General features: G+C 43.3%; 4 protein-coding genes and 1 non-coding gene across 5 annotated transcripts in view; 4 read left to right on the top strand and 1 right to left on the bottom strand.

Moving 5' to 3' along the window:
* The window catches only part of LOC133236532 (olfactory receptor 2H1-like), a 31,267-nt gene extending 30,166 nt beyond the window's left edge, over positions 1 to 1,101 (top strand). Inside the window, exon 4 of the transcript XR_009732920.1 lies at positions 1,046 to 1,101. The gene's annotated coding sequence lies outside the window, so the exon portion shown is untranslated. The remainder of the gene's footprint in view (positions 1 to 1,045) is intronic.
* LOC133236529 (olfactory receptor 2H1-like) lies at positions 1,101 to 7,302 on the top strand. Its single transcript, XM_061398611.1, has 2 exons — positions 1,101 to 2,439; positions 4,513 to 7,302. The coding sequence occupies exon 2, from the start codon at positions 4,734 to 4,736 to the stop codon at positions 5,685 to 5,687; it is 954 nt and encodes a 317-aa protein (XP_061254595.1). The 5' UTR covers positions 1,101 to 2,439; positions 4,513 to 4,733; the 3' UTR covers positions 5,688 to 7,302.
* On the bottom strand, positions 1,546 to 1,653 carry LOC133237071 (U6 spliceosomal RNA). The gene has a single exon (XR_009733107.1). It is a non-coding gene; the product is annotated as a U6 spliceosomal RNA (small nuclear RNA).
* Positions 7,303 to 19,363: 12,061 nt separating the features above from the next.
* LOC133236536 (ubiquitin D-like) lies at positions 19,364 to 21,626 on the top strand. The gene is made up of 2 exons (XM_061398625.1): positions 19,364 to 19,444; positions 20,707 to 21,626. The coding sequence occupies exons 1-2, from the start codon at positions 19,427 to 19,429 to the stop codon at positions 21,175 to 21,177; spliced, it is 489 nt and encodes a 162-aa protein (XP_061254609.1). The 5' UTR covers positions 19,364 to 19,426; the 3' UTR covers positions 21,178 to 21,626.
* The window catches only part of LOC133236524 (protein C19orf12 homolog), a 60,919-nt gene continuing 58,460 nt past the window's right edge, over positions 19,374 to 21,832 (top strand). The window contains exon 1 of the mRNA XM_061398600.1: positions 19,374 to 19,444. Within this exon, the coding sequence (XP_061254584.1) occupies positions 19,427 to 19,444 (18 nt within the window). The 5' untranslated portion in view covers positions 19,374 to 19,426. The remainder of the gene's footprint in view (positions 19,445 to 21,832) is intronic.

Below are 21,832 nucleotides of genomic sequence, written 5' to 3'. Positions count from 1 at the left end.
AGACCAAAGGGCAGTTGTAGAGATTCTACCAAGTACGTACATTCCAGTTCTATATTCAGGGTCTTCAATGGTGACTACCGGGTAGGTCCATGCACCTAACAGATCCATTGAGATCTGGACTGGGCCAGGATGCCATTTATTAGAGAACTCCATAAGCCCTGCTCTGATGGGGGAGGGGCGTGATAATGATGCAGCTACATCATATGAGGGTTAGACTGAACGCTTAGTGCTCTTCCAACCCTAGGCTTTTATAATTCTGTGTCACAGTGTGCTCTGACTCAAAAAGACTGAAATGGAAAAGGAAGAAGTAGAGAACTTTAAAAAGCAGGCAAGGACTTCCCTCATGGTTCAGTGGTTAAGAAATCACGTGCCAATGCAGGAGACGGGGGTCTGATCCCTGGTCCTGGAAGATCCCACATGCCCAAGCACCACAACCAGAGAGTAAGTCCCACTGGCTGCAACCAGAAAAAGCCTAGCATAGCCACCCAAAAATAAAATTAACCGATTAATTTTTAAAAATAAAATAAACATGGCATCCTGGGATTTCCCTGATGGTCCTGAGGTTGAGAATCCACCTTCCAATGCAGGGGATGCTGGTTCAATTTCTGTTCAGGGAATTAAGAACCCACATGCTATGAAACCCTGGCATCACAACTAGAGAAAAGCCTGCCCACAGCAACTAAGACCTCAGGTAGAGCCCAAAAAATAAAAATGGGATCCTGAATTGATGAATCAGAGGCTTGAAAGGACTATCTGGAAGCCTGGGGGGACTCTCTGGAGGTGGAGAAAAGGAGAGATCACTTAGTTCTCCCTATTGACAGAATCGGTTGGTGACCTTTTTACCTCCCACAGGGATGACTATTGCTGAAGCATCTCCTCTAGATATTCCCCCGAGGGAATATCTAGCTAGTTGCCTGTAAACCGTGAGGCCCCAGGGTCTTAGCACAGTAATGAGTGCTACCTCTCCATGGGATGGGTGTCCTGGGACTCCTCCCTCCACCACCACACCAGTGTCAATCCTTAACCTCCCTTCCCACAAAAACAGGTTAACAGCTCCTGCAGACAGAGGGAGAAGATTCTTTTGCCATTTCACTCCCAAGGTAACTCTGACCTCCACTCCATTGACCTCACCTTCCCTCCAGAGATGCTCAGGGCTGTGGTTGGGGCGCAGTCTCTGCAACCCACTGCATGAGTGTGTGCTAAGTCACTTCAGTCTTGTCTGACTTTTTGTGACCCTATGGACTGTAGCCTGTCAGGCTCCTCTGTCCATGGGATTCTCCAGGCAAAAATACTGGAGTGGGTTGCCATCCCCTCCTCCAGGGGATCTTCCCAACCCAAGAATCGAACCCTCATCTGGTTCTTTACCACTAGCGCCAGCAGGGGAGCCCCTACAACCCACTGTGCTGTGCTTAGTCGCTCAGTCATGTTCAACTTTTTACTACCCCATGGATGGTAGCCCCCTAGTCTGATCTATCCATGGGGATTCTCCAGGCAAGAATACTGGAGTGGGTTCTACAACCCACTACTTAGATTCAAATATCAGCTTACTAACTACATTGTCTGGGTAGTTATTTAAACATTCTTGAGCAGGGGCCATGCTAATCTTCTCTGTATCATTTTAATTTTAGTATATGTGCTGCCCAGAGGGAGCACAAGCTATTTAAATATTCTTAGTTTCAATTTTCTCATCTTACTCAGTGACTAAACCACCACCACCACCACCAAAAGGAAAATAACACACGGAACTGTGGTAAGGACAATCAGAGATGTGCTGGCAAAGGTTTAACAACCAGCTGGGCTGTGGGGAGACAGAGCCCTAAATTGAAGTGTTGCCAGTTTCCATTATGTAAATATGGCTGCCATGGCTGACTCAAGCTACCAATAGTTTAGCATGTGTCTCACAAAATTCCTGAAAATTTAACAATCAAGAGCTGCTGCTGCTGCTAAGTCGCTTCAGTCGTGTCCGATTCTGTGTAACCCCATAGACAGCAGCCCCCCAGGCTCTGCCGTCCCTGGGATTCTCCAGGCAAGAACACTGGAGTGGGTTGCCATTTCCTTCTCCAATGCATGAAAGTGAAAAGTGAAAGTGAAGTCGCTCAGTCGTGTCCAACTCTTAGCGACCCCATGGACTGCAGCCTACCAGGCTCCTCCGTCCATGGGATTTTCCAGGCAAGAGTACTGGAGTGGGGTGCCATCTCCCTCTCCAAACAATCAAGAGCTAGTATGAGTCAACTGCAACATATGACATGTCCATATGCTTAGAAAAGTGCCTAGCAGTAAGTATTAACAATCTGTATTGTGATCAGACACCTACTGCCCATTCAAGGATGTCCATTCCTCTTTACTTTAGGCTTTCCCCTTGATGTCCAAAAGAAGGCTAAGCACCAGTTAAGAGTTTTGTCATCATTGGCAGCAAAAGAGATTTTTATCTAACTGAAGGTAAGTGAAAAGTTTGTTCTCCTCCTTTGAGGCAAGAGTTTTCACATTTCACATGTCCTCAACAGCTTCAAACTAAAACAGGGACTAGAATCCCAGCCCAGAAACTAACTGGCTGGTTGACCTTAGTCAAGTTACTTAACTTCTCTGAAACTGTTCCCTTCTTGGTAAATGTGGGATAATAACATAATATTTCAGCGTTACTATGAGAACTGGGTGTTCAAAGAGTTGATTGGCACCAAGCTTGACTCATAGGGAGCATTTAACAAATGTTATGGCTAATAGCAAGAGCAGGTACTGATCACTGGATTATGTAAAACTCCTTTTAGTGGACCCGCCAACCCCTGCCCTGGCTCCTAGCACAAGGCTGGTACTTTGGGGGTGCAAAAACTGAATCAATGTATAAGCTGACGAATGAATGTGTCAGAGGGAAAAGGACTAGGAGAAAGATGTTAAATGAAAATAAAACTCGAAAAGACAGATCAAAGGAGAGAAAAAGGAGAGACTCACTAAGAAAGATCTCATTTAAAGAGACTCAGGAATAAAGCAGAGGAAGCAAGGGAGTGAAATGGCAAAAGAATGAGAAAGTTAGAAATGAAAAAAAAAAAGATTAGGATGATAGTTGGTGAATTAATCTTAAAAAATAGTTGGTTTTTGATTAAGGGTACAAGGACTTTTATAGTAAAGAAAATAAAGGAGGTGATGACTGCTCAAGGGGCCTGGGATTTCTTTTTCTGGAGATGAAACATTCTGGAATTGATAATGCTGGTTGCACAATTTATGAATATACTAAAAACCATTAGGTTATACCCTTTAAAAGGGTGAATTTATGGTGTGTAAAATATATCTTCAAAAAAGAAAACAAAGGCACAATTTAAAATTCAAAATGTTAAAAACAAATTCAAAACGGTGGTTACACTTTCAGGAATGGGCAATTGAGCAGTCAGGGAGGGGCCCCTAGGAGCTTCTAAGATACTTGAGACATTGATTCGGTCCAGGTTGGCACATATACCAGGGTTGACTTTATTACTCATTAGACTATAGAGATATGCTTTGTTTACACTTTCATTTGAGTATAACAATCTGAAAGTACTTTTAAATATATCCTATAAAGGAGAAAAGAACTACAGGAGAAAAAGAAAGAACAAACCAAGAAAGATGCAAAAGCAGAACTTTCTGGCATAAGGGGGATGCAATAGAGCTTAAACACGGATGGAGATCTTGTGATGGGAGATGTTCAGGCCGCCATAGAGCTGCAGGGCACTTTTGCCGCCTGCCACCATCCCCCAGCCGCCTTCTGAAGGTCTTGTAAGACCAGAGAACCCTGAGTCCTTGTCTCTCAACTGCCAGAGTGGCTGCAGCCTCCGCCCCATTCCTGAGCTGACCTTCTATACCCCAGTACTTCCCTATTTATTTTTTTTAATCCAGTTACCTCCTCTAGGAAGCTTTCCCTGTTACACCTACCCAAGTTGGTCCTTCATCTTTCTGACTTTTTCTCTAATTCACTCAGTGTGTTGGTATTCCTGACTTTTATCTTGGAGTCTTTGACAGTGTTCCTGAGATCTCCTCCATGATTTTAGTGTGCACGGGACCACCTCACCTCCTGCCTGTAGGCTTCCCAAGGCAGAGACTGAGCATGTGGACCAGCTTGCCAAGCAGGAATGTTGGTTCTGTGACTCAGGCAAGCAAACTGATCTGTCATTAGACACAAAGGGAAAACCTGTCTCATAGATAAACATTCCATCTCTGATAAGCTGCTTCGCAAATAAACAAGCATAAAATCCAGGGAGTATAAATAAGTAGCTCTAAAAATTCATCAGAACAATAGAGAAATGATCAAATCTACAGACATCATTTACAATCAGAAAATGTATTCAAAGTATATACCTTGCTATTTCTTCCAACAAATATATAAGGAAAAAGACAACACTTAGAATAGTGCTCTGAAAATAGCAGCACTCCGTAAATGCATGTTGGGTGAACTAATTAATCCATGCTTTACACCAGCCCCCTTTAAACTGAACCAGTGAATCTGAGACCAGTGTGAGTCTCCGTCTGTCTTCTGCACATTCACAGCTTCCTCACTCTCACTGGACCACATTTGACCAGGAGGAGCAGGAGAAGAGAAGGAGCTGCTGGATGGTGATGTGCTGGGAAAGAGGCTGAGTGAGTGACGACAGAAGAAAAACGCCCACCTGGTATGACCTGACAAGTGCCCAAGGTGAGTTATTATAAGACAGGTGGGAACACACAGCTCAGACAGCCCTCATCCCTCTAGGTCTGGACAAGAACAGGCCATGGTCAACCACAGCTTCCCAGTGGACTTCCTCCTTCTGGGCTTCTCTGAACACCCAGGGCTTGAAAGAATCCTCTTCATGGTTGTCTCAATCTCTTACCTCCTGACTCTGGTGGGCAACACACTCATCATCCTGCTGTCCATGCTGGACCCCAGGCTCCACTCCCCGATGTACTTTTTCCTCTCCAACCTCTCCTTCCTGGACCTCTGCTTCACCACAAGCTGTGTCCCGCAGATGCTGGTCCACCTCTGGGGCCCAAGGAAGACCATCAGCTTCCTTGGCTGCTCTGTCCAGCTCTTCATCTTCCTGTTCCTGGGGACCACGGAGTGTGTCCTCCTGACCGTGATGGCCTTTGACCGTTATGTGGCTGTCTGCCAGCCCCTCCACTATGCCACCATCATCCACCCCCACCTGTGCTGGCAGCTGGCGGCCATGGCCTGGGTCATTGGGCTGGTGGAGTCAGTGGTCCAGACACCACCGACCCTCCGTCTGCCTTTCTGCCGCCACCGGCGAGTGGATGATTTTGTGTGTGAGGTCCCAGCTCTAATTCACCTCTCCTGTGGAGACACCACCTACAGTGAGATCCAGATGGCTGTTGCCAGTGTCTTCATCTTGGTTGTGCCACTCAGCCTCATCCTGGTTTCTTACGGTGCCATTGCCCAGGCAGTGCTGAGGATTAACTCAGCGGTAGCATGGAGGAAGGCTCTGGGGACTTGCTCCTCCCACCTCATTGTGGTCACTCTTTTCTACAGCTCGGGCATTGCTGTCTACCTCCAGCCCAAAAATCCCTACGCCCAGAAGAGAGGCAAGTTCTTTGGTCTCTTCTATGCAGTGGGCACTCCTTTACTTAATCCTCTCATATACACCCTGAGGAACAAGGAGGTAAAGAGCGCGCTCAGGAGGTTACTGGGAAAGGCTGTGGACTCCAGAGAGAGCCAAGGGAATGCTGCCTGATGTGCTGGAAAAGCAAGAACAGCTTCTCAGTGGTTTTGCCAGGAAGTCTGTGTCCACACAACTCTGCTCTCCTCACATCCATCATACCACAGAAATGAATGGCAGCCCCCTCTGTGTTCATGCAAGTGTGAGTGTGGGTGTGTGACACAGAGAGATGCCTCAGAAATGGATGACAGCCCCTATGTGTGTGTGCATGCAAGTGTGTGTGTGACACAGAGAGACACACACAAAGAGAAACAAAAATTGAAAATGTGTTAAGTGGACTTATGTAGCCCTATATGAAACATATGAATCAAATTTAATATTTTGTGCTTCACACAAAATGTTGATCTCCCCAACTTTATCATTTCTATTTTAGCTCACCTCCTTGTCACATTGTCACTATTTCTTCACCTCCACTTCTAATTTCTACTGTAGTTTCTTTAGTTCTCCCTTAAGGTTTTTCCACTTCCCTATGTGTCTATTTTGCTATCTCATTCTATTTTACATCAAGGAGACAGGGAGGTGAAGCCCAGGGGGTTCCAAGATGCACCCAAGGACACACAGTGTTAGGACTAAATCCCAGGCCCTATGACTTCCATCTGGCAGCTTCACAATTACAGGCAGTTGTTTTCCATATACTTGGGCTGGAAGTCAGAACAGAGGCTTAGGAGAAACCTTAATTTCTTCAGTTCTACTGCCTCCTCTTCTCTGGCACCCACAGATGACAGACCAACCACTAAGACAGAGAGGGAGACATCAAAATGTTTATGCTGGTGAACAGTTTTGACAAGGAGGGATTGGTGCCATCTAATGGATCTTCCCTGTAGTTCGGATGGTAAAGAATCTGCCTACAAAGCAGGAGACCGGGGTTCTATCCTTGGGTTGGGAAGATTCTCTGGAGAAGGGAATGGCAAACCACTCCAGTATTCTTGCCTGGAGAATCCTATGGAAAGAAAAGCCTGGAGGGCTACAATTCATGGAGTCGCAAAGAGTCAGTCGGACACGACTGAGTGACTAACACTACTAATGGCAATATGTGGTATTACATCTGGCATCTCAGACTCCTGACCTAAGACCTGTCCAGGGTCATCAGTCCTTTACTCTTGCTCAGAAAGATGATAATGATCGTATTGTTATTATTACGTATTAAATAGTGGGTGTTCGTCTAGTCAAGGCTATGGTTTTTCCTGTGGTCATGTATGGATGTGAGAGTTGGTGAAGTTGTGAAGAAGGCTGAGCACCAAAGAATTGATGCTTTTGAACTGTGGTGTTGGAGAAGACTCTTGAGAGTCCCTTGGACTGCAAGGAAATCCAACCAGTCCATTCTGAAGGAGATCAGCCCTGGGATTTCTTTGGAAGGAATGATGCTAAAGCTGAAACTCCAGTACTTTGGCCACCTCATGCAAAGAGTTGACTCATTGGAAAAGACTCTGATTCTGGGAGGGATTGGGGGCAGGAGGAGAAGGGGACGACAGAGGATGAGATGGCTGGATGGCATCACTGACTCGATGGACGTGAGTCTGAGTGAACTCCAGGAGTTGGTGATGGACAGGGAGGCCTGGCATGCTGCGATTCATGGGGTCGCAAAGAGTCGGACACGACTGAGCGACTGATCTGATCTGATGATATCCCAGGTACCATTTAAAGTAGTTCACACACATTGGCTCTTTTAATCGCTATTACAATACTATGAAACATGTAATATCCTTTATCAGATGCAGAAACTAAGACCCAGAATTTAGTAATAGCTTAACAATGTCAGAGCTTTGGACCCAAGAGGACTGGGTTAAGTTTTCATGATCTTCATCCTACAGTTGGATACAAATAGTGTCTCCCTAGCCCAGGTGAGAATTCTCAAGCTCTCAGTAAACTTTGAGGAAATTGGGGACTTCTCTGACCATGCTTCCACGCCTGGGTTCCATGCCTGATTAGAGAACTAGACCCCACATGCCCATGCCTTAAGTGTTCACATGCTACAACTAAAAGATCTTGTATGCTTCAACTGAGACCCAGTGCAACCAAATAAGTTTTTTTTTTAACTTTGAGGAAGTCATCCCAATCTAAAAAAAGTGTTTAGTTGGTTTGCTCCCCTTGAATAAGAGTTTACAATATGCTCCAAAGCATCCCATGGAAACAAGAAACAATAGCCTCCTGGAGGAAGTTTTGGTACATGGTGTATGCTCCTCAGTTCCTGCACTGGACTTCAGAGTCCTAGAAGCAAGGACCAGGAAGTTGCGCTAAGTTGGCCCCTAATTAGTTCTATAAAAGAATGAGTGAGTGAATGTCTCCGAAGAATATGTAAAGGGTTTTGGGGTCCTAATCTCACAGATACCGTCTCCCAGCTTTCCCATGGCAATGGCAACAATACCAAATTCTCTCAGGTATGTGCTGATAAAATAAGAAAAAGGAAAAGCCTAGGTTTGGTGGCTCAGATGGTAAAGAATCCACCTGCAATGTGGAGCCCAGGTTCAATCGCTAGGTCAGGAAAATCCCCTGAAGAAGGGAATGGCACTCCAGTATTCTTGCCTGGAGAATTTCATGGACAGAGGAGCCTGGCAGGCTACAGTCCATGGGGTCACAAAGAGTTGGACACGACTTACTGACTAACACTTCCACTTCCATTCCAGTCCCAACACAAAATGGCTTGGATTCAACATTTACTCTGGCATCAGCAAAGAACAGCAGCATTAACTCTATTTTAATCCTAATCTTCATTTCAGCCATCTATTAGTCCAATCTTCTTGTCTTCTTGGCCTCCTTTACCAGCCTTATCATAATTTCAATGTAGATCTCCCATTTTATTTAATAATTCTAATCTTGCCCTACAATGAATGCTAAGCCTAATTCCACTTTTCAAACATTTGTAATACATGTTTTTCATGATTACCTATTAGGCTACACCATGAAGTTTCTCAAGCCCTGTAATCACCCAGCCTTAAGTCTGAAGAAAGAGCCCAGAACAGTGACAGAGACATCAATGATTTACTGAATATCAGTTTATTGGATAGAGAAAGGTCCTGGAGTGACCCCCACAGAGCATAAGGCAGAGAGCAGACATTAGCTGTGGGGGTAGGAATGAGGGAAGGTTACCAGTTAAAGGGGGAATTGACTTCTGGTTGGCCCATCTGTTACCAGGGAAACAAGCAGAGGAGCACACCTCTCATCAGGTCAGTTTAGTTCAGTCGCTCAGTCATGTCCAGCTCTTTGTGACCCCATGGACTGCAGCATGCAGACCTCCCTGTCCATCACCAACTCCTGGAGTTTACTCAAACTCATGTCCATGGAGTTGGTGATGCCATCCAACCATCTCATCCTCTGTCACCCCCTTCTCCTCCCGTCTTCGATCTTTCTCAGCATCAGGGTCTTTTCCAATGAGTCAGTTCTTTGCATCAGTCCTTCCAATGAATATTCAAGGCTGATTTCCTTTAGGATGGACTGGTTGGATCTCCTTGCTGTTCAAGAGACTCTCAAGAGTCTTCTCCAACACCACAGTTCAAAAGCATCAATTCTTTGGCTCTCAGCTTTCTTATAGTCCAACTTTCACATCCATACATGACTACTGGAAAAACCATAACTTTGACTAGATGGACCTTTGTTGGCAAAGTCATGTCTCTGCTTTTTAATATGCTGTCTAGGTTGGTCATAACTTTTCTTCCAAGGAGCAAGTGTCTTTTAATTTCATGGCTGCAGTTACCATCTGCACTGAGTTTAGAGCCCCCCAAAATAAAGGCTGTCACTGTTTCCACTGTTTCCCCATCTATTTGCCATGAAGTGATGGGACCAGATGCCATGTGATTAGTTTTCTAAATGTTGAGTTTTAAGCCAACTTTTTCACTCTCCTCTTTCACTTTCATCAAGAGGCTTTTTAGTTCCTCTTCACTTTCTGCCATAAGAGTGGTGTCATCTGCATATCTGAGGTTTTTTATATTTCTCCTGACAGTCTTGATTCCAGCTTGTGCTTCTTCCAGCCCAGTGTTTCTCATGCATATAAGTTAAATAAACAGGGTGACAATATACAACCTTGACATATTCCTTCCCCTGTTTGGAACCATTCTGTTATTCCATGTCCAGTTCTAACTGTTGCTTCTTGACCTGCATACAGATTTCTCAGGAGGCAGGTTAACCCCTCCATTAAGCCTGTCAAGGATCAGATGTTTTTCTCTGATAAACTAGCATAGTGAAACTGTTTTGACCTGACCCAAAGATAAGAACAATGACTGCTGGAGCCTGGGGCCAGCATGGAGATAGTTACTGATTAAGCTCTATGACTAAGAGGGGGAAGGTCAGTCCTGTGAGTAGGGTGAGGTAAGGCAGGAACTGGTCAGCAGGAGTGAACAGATAGAGCAAGAGAGCACCCATCTTGAGTGGCCTAACCATACACCACCTTCATCTTCTTTCTCTTAGTGGAACCAAAAAACCTCTACTCTTCTTGCCTGTTTATCAACTCCCTCTGCTCAGAGGCCCTAATGTTCCCATATAAGAAAATCCTTTCTAGACAGACTGTAGGGGAAATACAATAGAGAATTAAATGAAGCTGTGTAAACAATATGTTTTCATGAAACCTGATTTGTTGAATAAATGGTTTAACAGAGACTTTAGGACTAAAGCCTCTTCTCCCTGGAGAAGGAAATGGCAACCCACTCCAGTACTCTTGCCTAGAAAATCCCATGGACGGAGAAGCCTGGTGCAGGCTACTGTCCATGGGGTCGCAAAGAGTCGGACACAACTGAGCAATTTCACTTTCACTTCACTTAGGACTAACATTCCGAATGTACTCAGTCTGTGTGGACAGTTATCTATTAGATACTCGAGGACAAACTCCAGCATGAGATCACTCAATCACAACCTCAAAGTGTCTGAAGCAGATCAAGATGGTCAGAGACACAATTTCAACATAAGTAGCCACTGCACAACTGAGTTTGGGGCAAGTACGAGGCCAAAGGCATAGAGAATGAAAGAATAAAGTGTACGAGTGTGTGGGTGGTGTGGGTATCAGAGAATTCTTCCAAGAGGTTTGAAACACGGCAGAGAGAACAATATTAATATGAAATATTTGCCAATTTACTATGTGGAAATGAGCTAATGTATGTTGTGCATTAAGATAGGAAGAGTTACACCAGGGAACCAAATGATTAAAGAGAAAAATGGAGGTTATTTTAGAAACATAGAGGGGCTTCCCTGATGGTTCAGCAGGTAAAGAATCTGCCTGCAATGAAGGAAATACAGGTTCAATCCCTGGGTTGGGAAGATCCCCTGGAGGAGGAAATGCCAACACACTCCAGTACCTCTTGCCTAGAAAATCCCATGGACAGAGGAGCTTAGAGTCCACAGGGTCACAAAGAGTTGGACATCACTTAGCAGAGCAGACAGAAACATATAGAAGCTACTGAATTGGATACAAATGGAAACATTTGTACAGATAATTAAAAATCAGAAGATCTACAGCCTATGAGTGTATTCAATAAGACACATAAGTTGGCAGTACTTAAGGGACATGATTCAAAAATCTCAGGATATGATCACCAGTTCACTTCTGAAAGGCTCACTGAACCATGAATAGGTCCTGACTTCTTTGAAGCCCTGAGTGTTCAGAGGAGCCCAGAAGGAGTAAGTTCACTGGGGAGCTGTGGTAACTACAGCCAATTCCTGTCCAGACCTAGAGGGCTGTCTGAACATGTGTTCTCACCTGTTTTATAATAACTCACCCTGGGTGCTTGTCAGGTCATACCAGGTGGATGATTCGTCACTCACTCAGCCTCTTTCCCAGCACATCACCACCCAGCAGCTCCTTCTCTTCCCCTGCTCTTCCTGGTCAAATGTGGTCCAGTGGGAGGGGGGAAGGCGTGAATGTGCAGAAGACAGATGGAGACTCACACTGGAATCTCAGACTTACCAAGTGAAGACAAAAGAAACTAATGTGAAATATGGATTAATTAATTAGTTTTCATTAATTCAGCAATCAGTTATTGAGAGCCTATTTTGTTTGGACTATTGCAGTATTTCTCAATATTCTGTTATGTATCCAGAAAGTATTAACAAAGGAATACTTTTGACTGAATTTCTCTTTCATAAGTATGTAGTTTGGGGATAGCGGGGGGGTTGTCCTTTTGCAGTTTCCTCTTTCCTGGGATTTCTCCTTAATTTCATGCAGAATAACTCTCTTTTTTCAAGGGTCAAATGTCCTCTAGTTTCTCCTTGCTTTTGATCACTCCCTCTGACTTTATGTGCTGTTTTTTTAATATTTTTTATTTTCAGAGAATTTATAATTATTATTGACAGGAGAAGCAATCTAATGCAGACTATTCTCTTTGTTGTAAATTTTCAGATTCTTTTATTTTATTCTCTGTGTTGGACTACAGGGTAAGAAGCACAAATTCTAGAATCTGAAGTTTTGAAGAGCCATTTAGGATATTGTTTAATCTTCATCTGATGCAACAAAATCCCCTTATAACTCATCATTTTTTGAATCATCTGAGGTCATTTTTTCCCATTTATTTTTTTTTTAGTTCCTTATTGATAAATGTTGTTTCTATTTTTAATTACAAATAATACCACATGACTATATACTTGCATTGGTATATATCTTATTTAATACATATATGAGTATATTAATAGAATAAATTCCTAAAGTGGAATTGTTGGATTTAGGATATGTATATGAGTTTTTTAAAAAATTATATTTTTGTCACCAAATTTGGTACCACAAATGAATAAATGTAATATATGTAAACTCTAAAGCATAATTTTGTCATAATCAACATGGTTTTCAAATTTTTATGACAGCTTAAAAGCATACATATATGGTCCTAAACACTGATTGTTCAGTTTTGTTTATATTTATTTCCTTTTAGAACCATTTATGTTTTAAGTCATAATACTGAGTGACTGAGTAAGTGAAAGTCACTCAATAGTGTCCGACTCTTTGCAATCCCATGGACTATACACTCAATGGAATTCTCCAGGTGAATACTGGAGAGAAGATCCCTTCTCCAGGGGATCTTCCCAACCCCAGGATCAAACCCAGGTCTCCTACATTGCTGGCAGATTTCTTCACCAACTGAGCCACCAGGGAAGCCCAGGTCATAACATTATTGTACCTTTAAGAGAGTGAATATATGTTAATCTCTTAATTAATTAATAAGAGAACACACATTATGGAGAAGGAAATGGCAGCCCACTCCAGTATTCATGCCTGGAGAATCTCATGAACAGAGGAGTCTGGCGGGCTACAGTCCATGGGGTCACAAAGAGTTGAATACAACTGAGCGACTAACACAAAACATACATTAGTTACATTCAATACATTGTGTCACCAAACATTAAGTTCCCAAAGTCAAACTTTAGACTCCAAATATAACAGGATGAGCTATCAGAGGGCTCTTAAATGCCTCATTCCCTGTTGAAACTCTTTAAGTAACTCCTATCAGCATTTAGAATGGGCTTTATTTATTTAAAAAACAAATACACTCTGAATTTCAAAGTAGCTTATCCCATTCTCTGTCTCTCTGTGTAGTTTTGCTTGGTTTGAAGAGTTATGAATAGTATCATACTTTCTGTAGTCTCCTTGACCTTGTTTTCTTTCATTCAATTGGTATGTGGCATGTCCATCCATATCGTTGCTTGCAGGTATCATCCATCCATGTTTATTGCTGATGCTGTTCTACAGTTCAGTTATCTATTTCCCCATTACTGAAAAATATTTGGGTTGTTTTAGTTTGGCATGTCCATTTTGGAATTTGGCAGATATTTTCCAAATGGTCCTTCTTGAAAGTGGACAGACTTTCCCCCTAACCATCATTATATAAGAACTCACAGGTGCATTTTTGTTGAGTTTGCTTGGCATTTCTGAAGCAATATTGCTGATCCCAGTTTTACAACTTCTTTCATGGGCATTTATGAAAGAGATGGGAAAGAGGCATCTTCTCCAGGGAGTCCCAGTGGGGAAGTGATGAGCCCTAGATCACCCGGCCAGCTAGGACCATGCTGGGCGGCTCTGGATATCTGAGACATTTGTTTTAAAACCTGCCAAAATCTCCACAGCATGATCTTTGACCTTGACTGGTTTTCCAGATTTGTTAGAGGAGCAAAAGAAAAGAGATTTTTATTTGCCTCTGAAAAAGTTTATTGTGACAGATGGGAAAATGTCAGATGGACACTGCAGTAAAAAGCAAAGAGGAATCAGTTCCCAAGAAAAACCTGTGGTCAGCAAAAGGACACTGGGGCACTTAGGAGAGCCTTCCCCCTGGACTTGGGCTGGGAGGAAATTTCATATAAGAAGGGAAGAGGGAAAGAGAGATCCAAGTCCAGATTTGTTATTTTCCTTCCTTGAAAGGACAGTTTCTCAGAATCCAGATCCTGTCTAAGCAGGAAATCCCCAGCTCCAGCGGGCAGTTTCTTTACTGCTCTGTGTAATTGTTTCGCAGTGTTGTCTTTTTCCACTTATAGTCCTGAGAAGCAATTCTCCTCTACCTTTGCACCAGGGTGCTGTCTTCCTCCAGGCTCTGAGTCCTGCACTCATGAACTCTTTGGTCCCTTCTGCCCAGTGGAGGCATATATGTTCTTCCAGGCAGGGCGCACCACTCAGGGATGCTCCTGCCTATGTATAGACCCCACTCCACCAAACCCTTCTTGCTCTCATTCATCCTAAGGCTCCTTGCATCCTCAGCTTTCCTTTATCTCTCTATTCCTTCCCTCAACTTTTATCTTTGCTATAATAAAAAAGCACACACGTGTACACACGCCTCTTTTCTTTCCACTGAAAGAGGAAACAGGAGAAGACAAGGAGTGTAGAAATAGAGGTTTGTATTTGACCCTTGCTTACCAGCTACTACTAATAGGACTCCTGCTTACCAACAAAATTACTAACACTTACCTCACTAGAATGCTAAAATCTTAATGAGGTACCATTTAATAATACCTTGTGCAGTTTCTGAAATATAATAATACTCACAAAATGTTATTTCTCACTTTTTATTCTTATTTATTCATTTAATAATTCATTCATGCACTTACTAAATATTTATTGTTTAAAGTGCCAGACAGCATGCCTGAGGAGTGCTAAAAACACAAGACAATTAAGACACAATTTATGAAGGACTTCCCTGGTGGTCCAGACATTAAAATGCACTGTTTCCAATGCAGGGGGGCACAGGTTTGATCCCTGGTCAGGGAACTATGATCTCATAAGCTGCATGGCACAGCCAAAAATGAGACACAATTATGACCTCCTAGACTCCTACTGGGGAGGCCTTACAAATAGCTGTGAAAAGAAGAGAAGAAAAAAGCAAAGGAGAAAAGGAAAGATACAAACATCTGAATGCAGAGTTCCAAAGAATAGCAAGAAGAGATAAGAAAGCCTTCTTCAGCGATCAATGCAAAGAAATAGAGGAAAACAACAAAATGGGAAAGACTAGAGATCTCTTCAAGAAAATCAGAGATACCAAAGGAACATTTTATGCAAAGATGAGCTTGATAAAGGACAGAAATGGTATGGACCTAACAGAAGCAGAAGACATTAAGAAGAGATGGCAAGAATACACAGAAGAACTGTACAAAAAAGATCTTCACAACCCAGATAATCACGATGGTGTGATCACTGACCTAGAGCCAGACATCATGGAATGTGAAGTCAAGTGGGCCTTAGGAAGCATCACTACAAACAAAGCTAGTGGAGGTGATAGAATTCCAGTTGAGCTATTCCAAATCCTGAAAGATGATGCTGTGAAAGTGCTGCACTCAATATGCCAGCAAATTTGGAAAACTCAGCAGTGGCCACAGGACTGGAAAAGGTCAGTTTTCATTCCAATCCCAAAGAAAGGCAATGCCAAAGAATGCTCAAACTACCGCACAATTGCACTCATCTCACATGCTAGTAAAATAATGCTCAAAATTCTCCAAGCCAGGCTTCAGCAATATGTGAACCATGAACTTCCTGATGTTCAAGCTGGTTTTAGAAAAGGCAGAGGAACCAGAGATCAAATTGCCAACATCCGCTGGATCATGGAAAAAGCAAGAGAGTTCCAGAAAAACATCTATTTCTGCTTTATTGACTATGCCAAAGCCTTTGACTGTGTGGATCACAATAAACTGTGGGAAATTCTGAAAGAGATGGGAACACCAGACCACCTGACCTGCCTCTTGAGAAATTTGTATTCAGGTCAGGAAGCGCCAGTTAGAACTGGACATGGAACAGCAGACTGGTTCCAAATAGGAAAAGGAGTACATCAAGGCTGTATATTGTCACCCTGTTCATTTAACTTATATGCAGAGTACATCATGAGAAACGCTGGATTGGAAGAAACACAAGCTGGCATCAAGATTGCCGGGAGAAATATCAATAACCTCAGATATGCAGATGACACCACCCTTATGGCAGAATGTGAAGAGGAACTCAAAAGCCTCTTGATGAAAGTGAAAAAGGAGAGTGAAAAAGTTGGCTTAAAGCTCAACATTCAGAAAACGAAGATCATGGCATCCGGTCCCATCACTTCATGGGAACTAGATGGGGAAACAGTGGAAACAGTGTCAGACTTTATTTTTCTGGGTTCCAAAATCACTGCAGATGGTGACTACAGCCATGAAATTAAAAGACGCTTACTCCTTGGAAGGAGAGTTATGACCAACCTAGACAGCATATTTAAAAGCAGAGACATTACTTTGCCAACAAAGGTTCGTCTAGTCAAGGCTATGGTTTTTCCAGTGGTCATGTATGGATGTGAGAGTTGGACTGTGAAGAAAGCTGAGCGCTGAAGAATTGATGCTTTTGAAGTGTGGTGTTGGAGAAGACTCTTGAGAGTCCCTTGGACTGCAAGGAGATCCAACCAGTCCATTCTGAAGGAGATCAGCCCTGCGTGTTCTTTGGAAGGAATGATGCTAAAGCTGAAACTCCGGTACTTTGGCCACATCATGGGAAGAGTTGACTCATTGGAAAAGACTCTGATGCTGGGAGGGATTAGGGGAAGGAGGAGAAGGGGACGACAGAGGATGAGATGGCTGGATGGCATCACTGACTCGATGGACATGAGTCTCAGTGAACTCATGAGGAGTTGGTGATGGACAGGGAGGACTGGCGTGCTGCAATTCATGGGGTCACAAAGAGTCGGACACGACTGAGCTACTGATCTAATCTGATCTGATCTGAGACTCCTACTGTTGAGTGAGGGTAAAGCACAAGTAAGCAGGTGAACTTATGGCTGGAGAAATGGCCTCTGAGAGGTTTGCAGAGGAAGTATAAAAGAACAGAAGATGGGCATGTAACCCAGAACAGGATGGAAGAGAGTCAAGAAGGTTTTCCTGGAGGAGATGCTGCTTACCTTGCATATTATTGTAAATTCACAGTGTTGGGAATACAGTGGACAGAAAGTCATGCTCAGTGACCCGGTGACAGAGAGACCTTGGCATGTTCAAAACATGCAGGGAGTCCAGGGAACCATGCATGGAAGCAGCTAGACCTACAGATCTGCAGCTCAGGGCCAGCTGCGGGCACAGATCCAAGGGGTATCAACAAACAAATATCATCCCTGGGAAATGTCATTCCTGGGCTCTCCCACCAGGAGATTCTGACTAAAGTTCCCTGCCTCCCCAGAGAATGCAGATTTGGCACCAAGATGGTGTAGGCTAGACTTCCCTGGAGGTCCAATGGCTAAGACTCCACTCTCCCACTGCAGGGGGCATGGGTTCAATCCCTGGTCCAGAGAACTAAGATCCTGTATGCCTCAGGGTGAGAGAAAGGTTATGAGAAGAGAGAGATTTAATTATGAGAAGTTTTAACCATCTACTCCCCCTGTTCCCTTTCCAGAAATGACATGAAGACCTAAGGTACAAATAAAATTTGAAAACTGAAAACACTTCCCTCAAGTCTGCTTTGTGCAGCTTTCCCTTTCTCTCTCCAGACCCATCGTCCACCCTTGTCCTACTGCAGGGGTTTCACTTTCTCTATCACTCTCAGACATTTTCTGCCTGGCCACTGGTGATGTTTCAGAGTCCCCATATCCTATTGGACAGTGGAGGAGTTAGAGGTCTTAATAATGTTTTCTAAATAGAAAACATAGTGAGATATCTGAAGGGAGAATAGAAGATCAAGGTCTCCAAGTTATTCCATCAGGCGTTCTTTCCCCTTCAAACACTCCCTATGAGTTTAGAAAAGTATGTCTATCCCACAAAATAATTTAAATAGCAATTCGTTTTTCCAATTTTATTAACTGTCTGATAAGAGCTTCAAATAGGAAAACATAATTTGTGTTAAACTTATTGATATATTGGAGTGAGCTCTTGGATCCCATTACTCTGTGTAGGCACTTGTGTAAAGCCAAGTTCTCCAGGATGGAAATCCCTGGGATAAATGGGATCATTTGATATTTCTCAGTGAGTGAAGGTATGGTAAACGATCACTGAAAGCACAGTAAACAAAGATGACAACTTGGCCTTTTTATAGATCGTTCATTCTGAAAACATTTAAAGCACTTTCAATAAATGTTTTTCTTAAAGTGGGTTTGGGGGATTCCCAGGAGGCACTAGTGGTAAAGAACCCGCCTGCCAATGCAGGGACACAAGAGATGCGGGTTTGATGCCTGGTCAGGAAGATCCCTTGGAGGAGGGCACAGCAAACCACTCCAATATTCTTGCCTGGAGAATCCCATGGACAGAGCAGCCTGCAATCCATGAGGTCGCAATGAGTCAGACACAACTGAAGTGACTTAGCAGGCATGGACCTGAGACTTTGCACAAAGACAGCAATTAATTTGGAATGTTAGGAGGAGATATCAAGAAAATTCCCTGAGCACACACAGTTATGTATTCCCTTTTTATCCTAATCCAAATCTGAAGAGCCGGGAAGCAAATAGCTTCTAGTGAGTATCCAGGAGTAAAGGTGAGGAAATAGAGGCACTTTGTGTGAAAGGGATGTGTGATTGTTTTCCATGTGGAAGGCAGTAGTCAGCTTTTGACTGCTGGATTTGGGTTGCTCTCAAGTAGTAGGTTTGGTTTGTAGACACCGTAGGAAGTGCTAGAAAGCTCAAGACCCAGCAATCTAAAGTTCTTTGTAAAGGATATTTATAAACAAAATTTTCTGAGCCTGGAATACACTTAGAAATTCTCTCCAATCATCTCATTTTATAGACCAGAAAGCCAGCATCCAGGGAGGTGAACAGATTTGCCCAGGTTAATTGAGTGTCAGCCCTGGGACTGGAACTCATGGCTCTTCTCAGTCCAGGGTTATTTATCCCATGTTTTCTGTAGGCCAGCTTTTCACATTCTGCTAAGCTGGGGTTAACAGGCTGCTCCTGGTCACATCACACATGGCAACTCTCACTGTTCTCTCCCGGGTACCCCTGTTCTAAGGAAGTTCTCTGACTAATGGCAAGGGGGCTCTTAAAAGCTAAGGGGAGGATCACCAGTGTTAAAGATCTTCAAGCCAGTGAGGGTCAGAGCTGCAGGCTGGAAGTCACAAGTCAGGATTGGGAGTGGTGGGTGATTAATCAGGGAAAAATTCTCAACAGAGAAAGACCATCCCATGTTTGGAACAAGGAGGGCAAATGGATTGGCTGACCTGAGAAGTGCTTGGTCGGGAGGTATTTTTGTTTATTGACTCCCCAGTAGCAAAAGTGAAAGTAAATTCAGCATACCATGCAAGAGCAAAGGGTACGGGGAAGCTTAATAAATACAGCAGTCAGGCAGGGTATTTCCCGTTCGGCTGCTTATTTAAACTGGAGGCCCGGTCCTTTGCTCTGTCTCCTGATTCTGCACCTCTGATTGAAGACATGCCTGCCACCCTCCTTGTGAGTTGAGATTTGATACCAGGGGTGGGGGAAGGGAGAAGACCTCTGAATCATGGGAGAGACTCAGGAATAGATGAGGGACAGTTCTGGGAGATGAAGAGGGGGATGAGTGTTGCTGGGAAGACATCTGGAAGGGGAGGAGATGGGCATCAATACCTACTGAATGTGAAGAAAGTTTCTATAAGAGTTCTTGGGCTCCTGAGTTCTCTTACATCGAGACCTTGCACTGTTCACACTTAGGGATACTTGGTAGGAAGCAGGAGTGGGCTTTGTGCTCAGCAGGGCTGGCAAGCTTGAAACTGAAAATATTGTCTTGATCCCTTTCTCTTTTACCCTGTTTAGGCCTCCAGGGCAATTAAACTTAAGCTTTCTTCTTTTCTTAAAAGAGAGGTTGACAGAATTCACTTATTTTAAGTTGTTAATGCCCTGTTACATTACCTTATGTGAGACTATATTCTCTACAAAGAGGACCTGGAATGAGGGCAATGCTTAGCACAGAAGAGTGAGAGTTCAGTGAAGAAATCTCTGTGGCATCTGGACTGGAAAGATATTTTTGAATGAAGCCTGAAAGAAGTCCTCTGAGACTTTCCAGCAAGAGCGCAGGAATGAGATTCCCTTTGTTGAGATTACTGAAGTAAGACTCAGATGTAGTCCCTACTTTCTGTGAGTGGAGCCCCAATTTGATAAAAGGAAGAGATCATATTCTATAATGGATGGATAGGAAAACATAGGAAATACATATGGCCAAGTGATACTGAAAATAGGGACACTATAAAAAATGAATTATTGTTACCAAAAAAAAGTACAAATAGTACAGAGAAGATGTTTCCTAAACAGGGTTTTCATCTAAAATAGTCACGTCATGGAGGACAGCCCTATGAGTATTCCATGAGAATGTGAAGTCTGCGAAATTCTCTTTGAAAGGTGTTTATAAACTCTGGCGTATATTTTTAGATGTTTTGTTTTTAACATCTGACAACTTTTACCTGGATAGGAGACAGGTAAATTAGGTGGGAAGTCATTGATAACATTTTGGGGAAGGATAAGAAGTGTGGTTACAAAAGAATCAGACTGGTTTTCTTGCATTAGAACCTGATAATTTCAAAAGAGACGTTTGAAACAAGGGAAGGACACAGCTTGTTGTAAAGGATCTGGAGCACCAGACTGGCAGTGAAGGGTGGGAGCAATAAAGGAGGGGGAACAAGGGGTGTAGAAGAGGGCAGGAAATCTAGGCAACTGTCTCTTGGCCTTTTTTTGTCCAGGTGACTGTCCATTCTGAGAAATGGAAACCAATGACCTTCCCTGCCCATCTGGGAGACAGAGTGAATAAGATCAATGAACGTGTCCGCTCTAGGACCAAGGTTCCTGTGCCGGATCAGGTCCTGCAGCTGGGCTCGAAGACCCTAAAGCCAAAGAGAACTCTGTCATCGTATGGCATCGACAAGGAGAAGTCCATCCACCTCACCCTGAAGGTGGTGAAGCCCAGTGATGAGGAGCTGCCCTTGGTTTTGGTGGAGCCTGGTGAGGGGGGGCAGAGGCATGAGCTCCAGGTGCGAAGGTCCACCTCAGTGACCCAGGTGAAGGAGATGATCAAGATGAGGACCGCTATACCCCCTAAGAATCAGATTGTGAACTGCAATGGAAAGAAACTGGAAGACGGGAAGATCATGGGAGATTATGGCATCAAAAAGGGCCATTTGCTCTTCATGACATACCCCTGCATTGGTGGGTGACCATCCTGCAGATGGAGTGATAGGAGAAGCAAAAGATTTGGGGTGAATTGAGGTGGAAGACTAGAATATTTATAACCAATTGATTCTTTAATTCTAGTGTGATTGAATAATTGGCAAAATTGCATATATTTGATATGTTAGAACATATTAGAATTTGAAGGCCTATTAGAGATGACATTCAAAGACAGTTGCAGCTGCATCCTGTCTTGGTTCTGTCCGATTCATAGAAAAACTCCTATTTCCTTTCCCAGTCAACAAGATAGATTGTGATCGATGTTCTTCTAATTACTGTGTTTCATCTATATTTAGCTCAGTGTTTCTTCTCTCATATGACTCAATAATCATTGAGTCAAACTGACACTCTGCCTGTAGACAATAGTGAAATGACTTATTATGAAGTGATTTATTTACTGTGACATAATGTTAATAAATAATTTAGAAAAATTAAATTACTTCCCCTCTCCTTATTTAAAGCTGTTTGTTATGAAGTGAAACTTGGCACCATGGCCCTTCTTACTCTGTTTCCCACACCCAATTAAACCACTCTTATTTCTGGGGATGATGGTGGTCATGGCAAGATATTCACCTTGGGGATCTAGAAATTTTATGCCTCCAGTGGGGGCTCCTTGGGAATAGATATACTTTAGGTGGGAAC

This window comes from Bos javanicus, chromosome 23 (genome assembly GCF_032452875.1).
Source record: "Bos javanicus breed banteng chromosome 23, ARS-OSU_banteng_1.0, whole genome shotgun sequence".
NCBI lineage: Eukaryota > Metazoa > Chordata > Mammalia > Artiodactyla > Bovidae > Bos > Bos javanicus.
Note: the sequence above shows the minus strand (reverse complement) of the source record. Positions and strands in the feature narration are given on the sequence as shown.

Excerpts from the sequence above, each read along its gene's own strand:
- LOC133236529 (XM_061398611.1), top strand. The coding sequence starts at position 4,734 with ATGGTCAACCACAGCTTCCCAGTGGACTTCCTCCTTCTGGGCTTCTCT.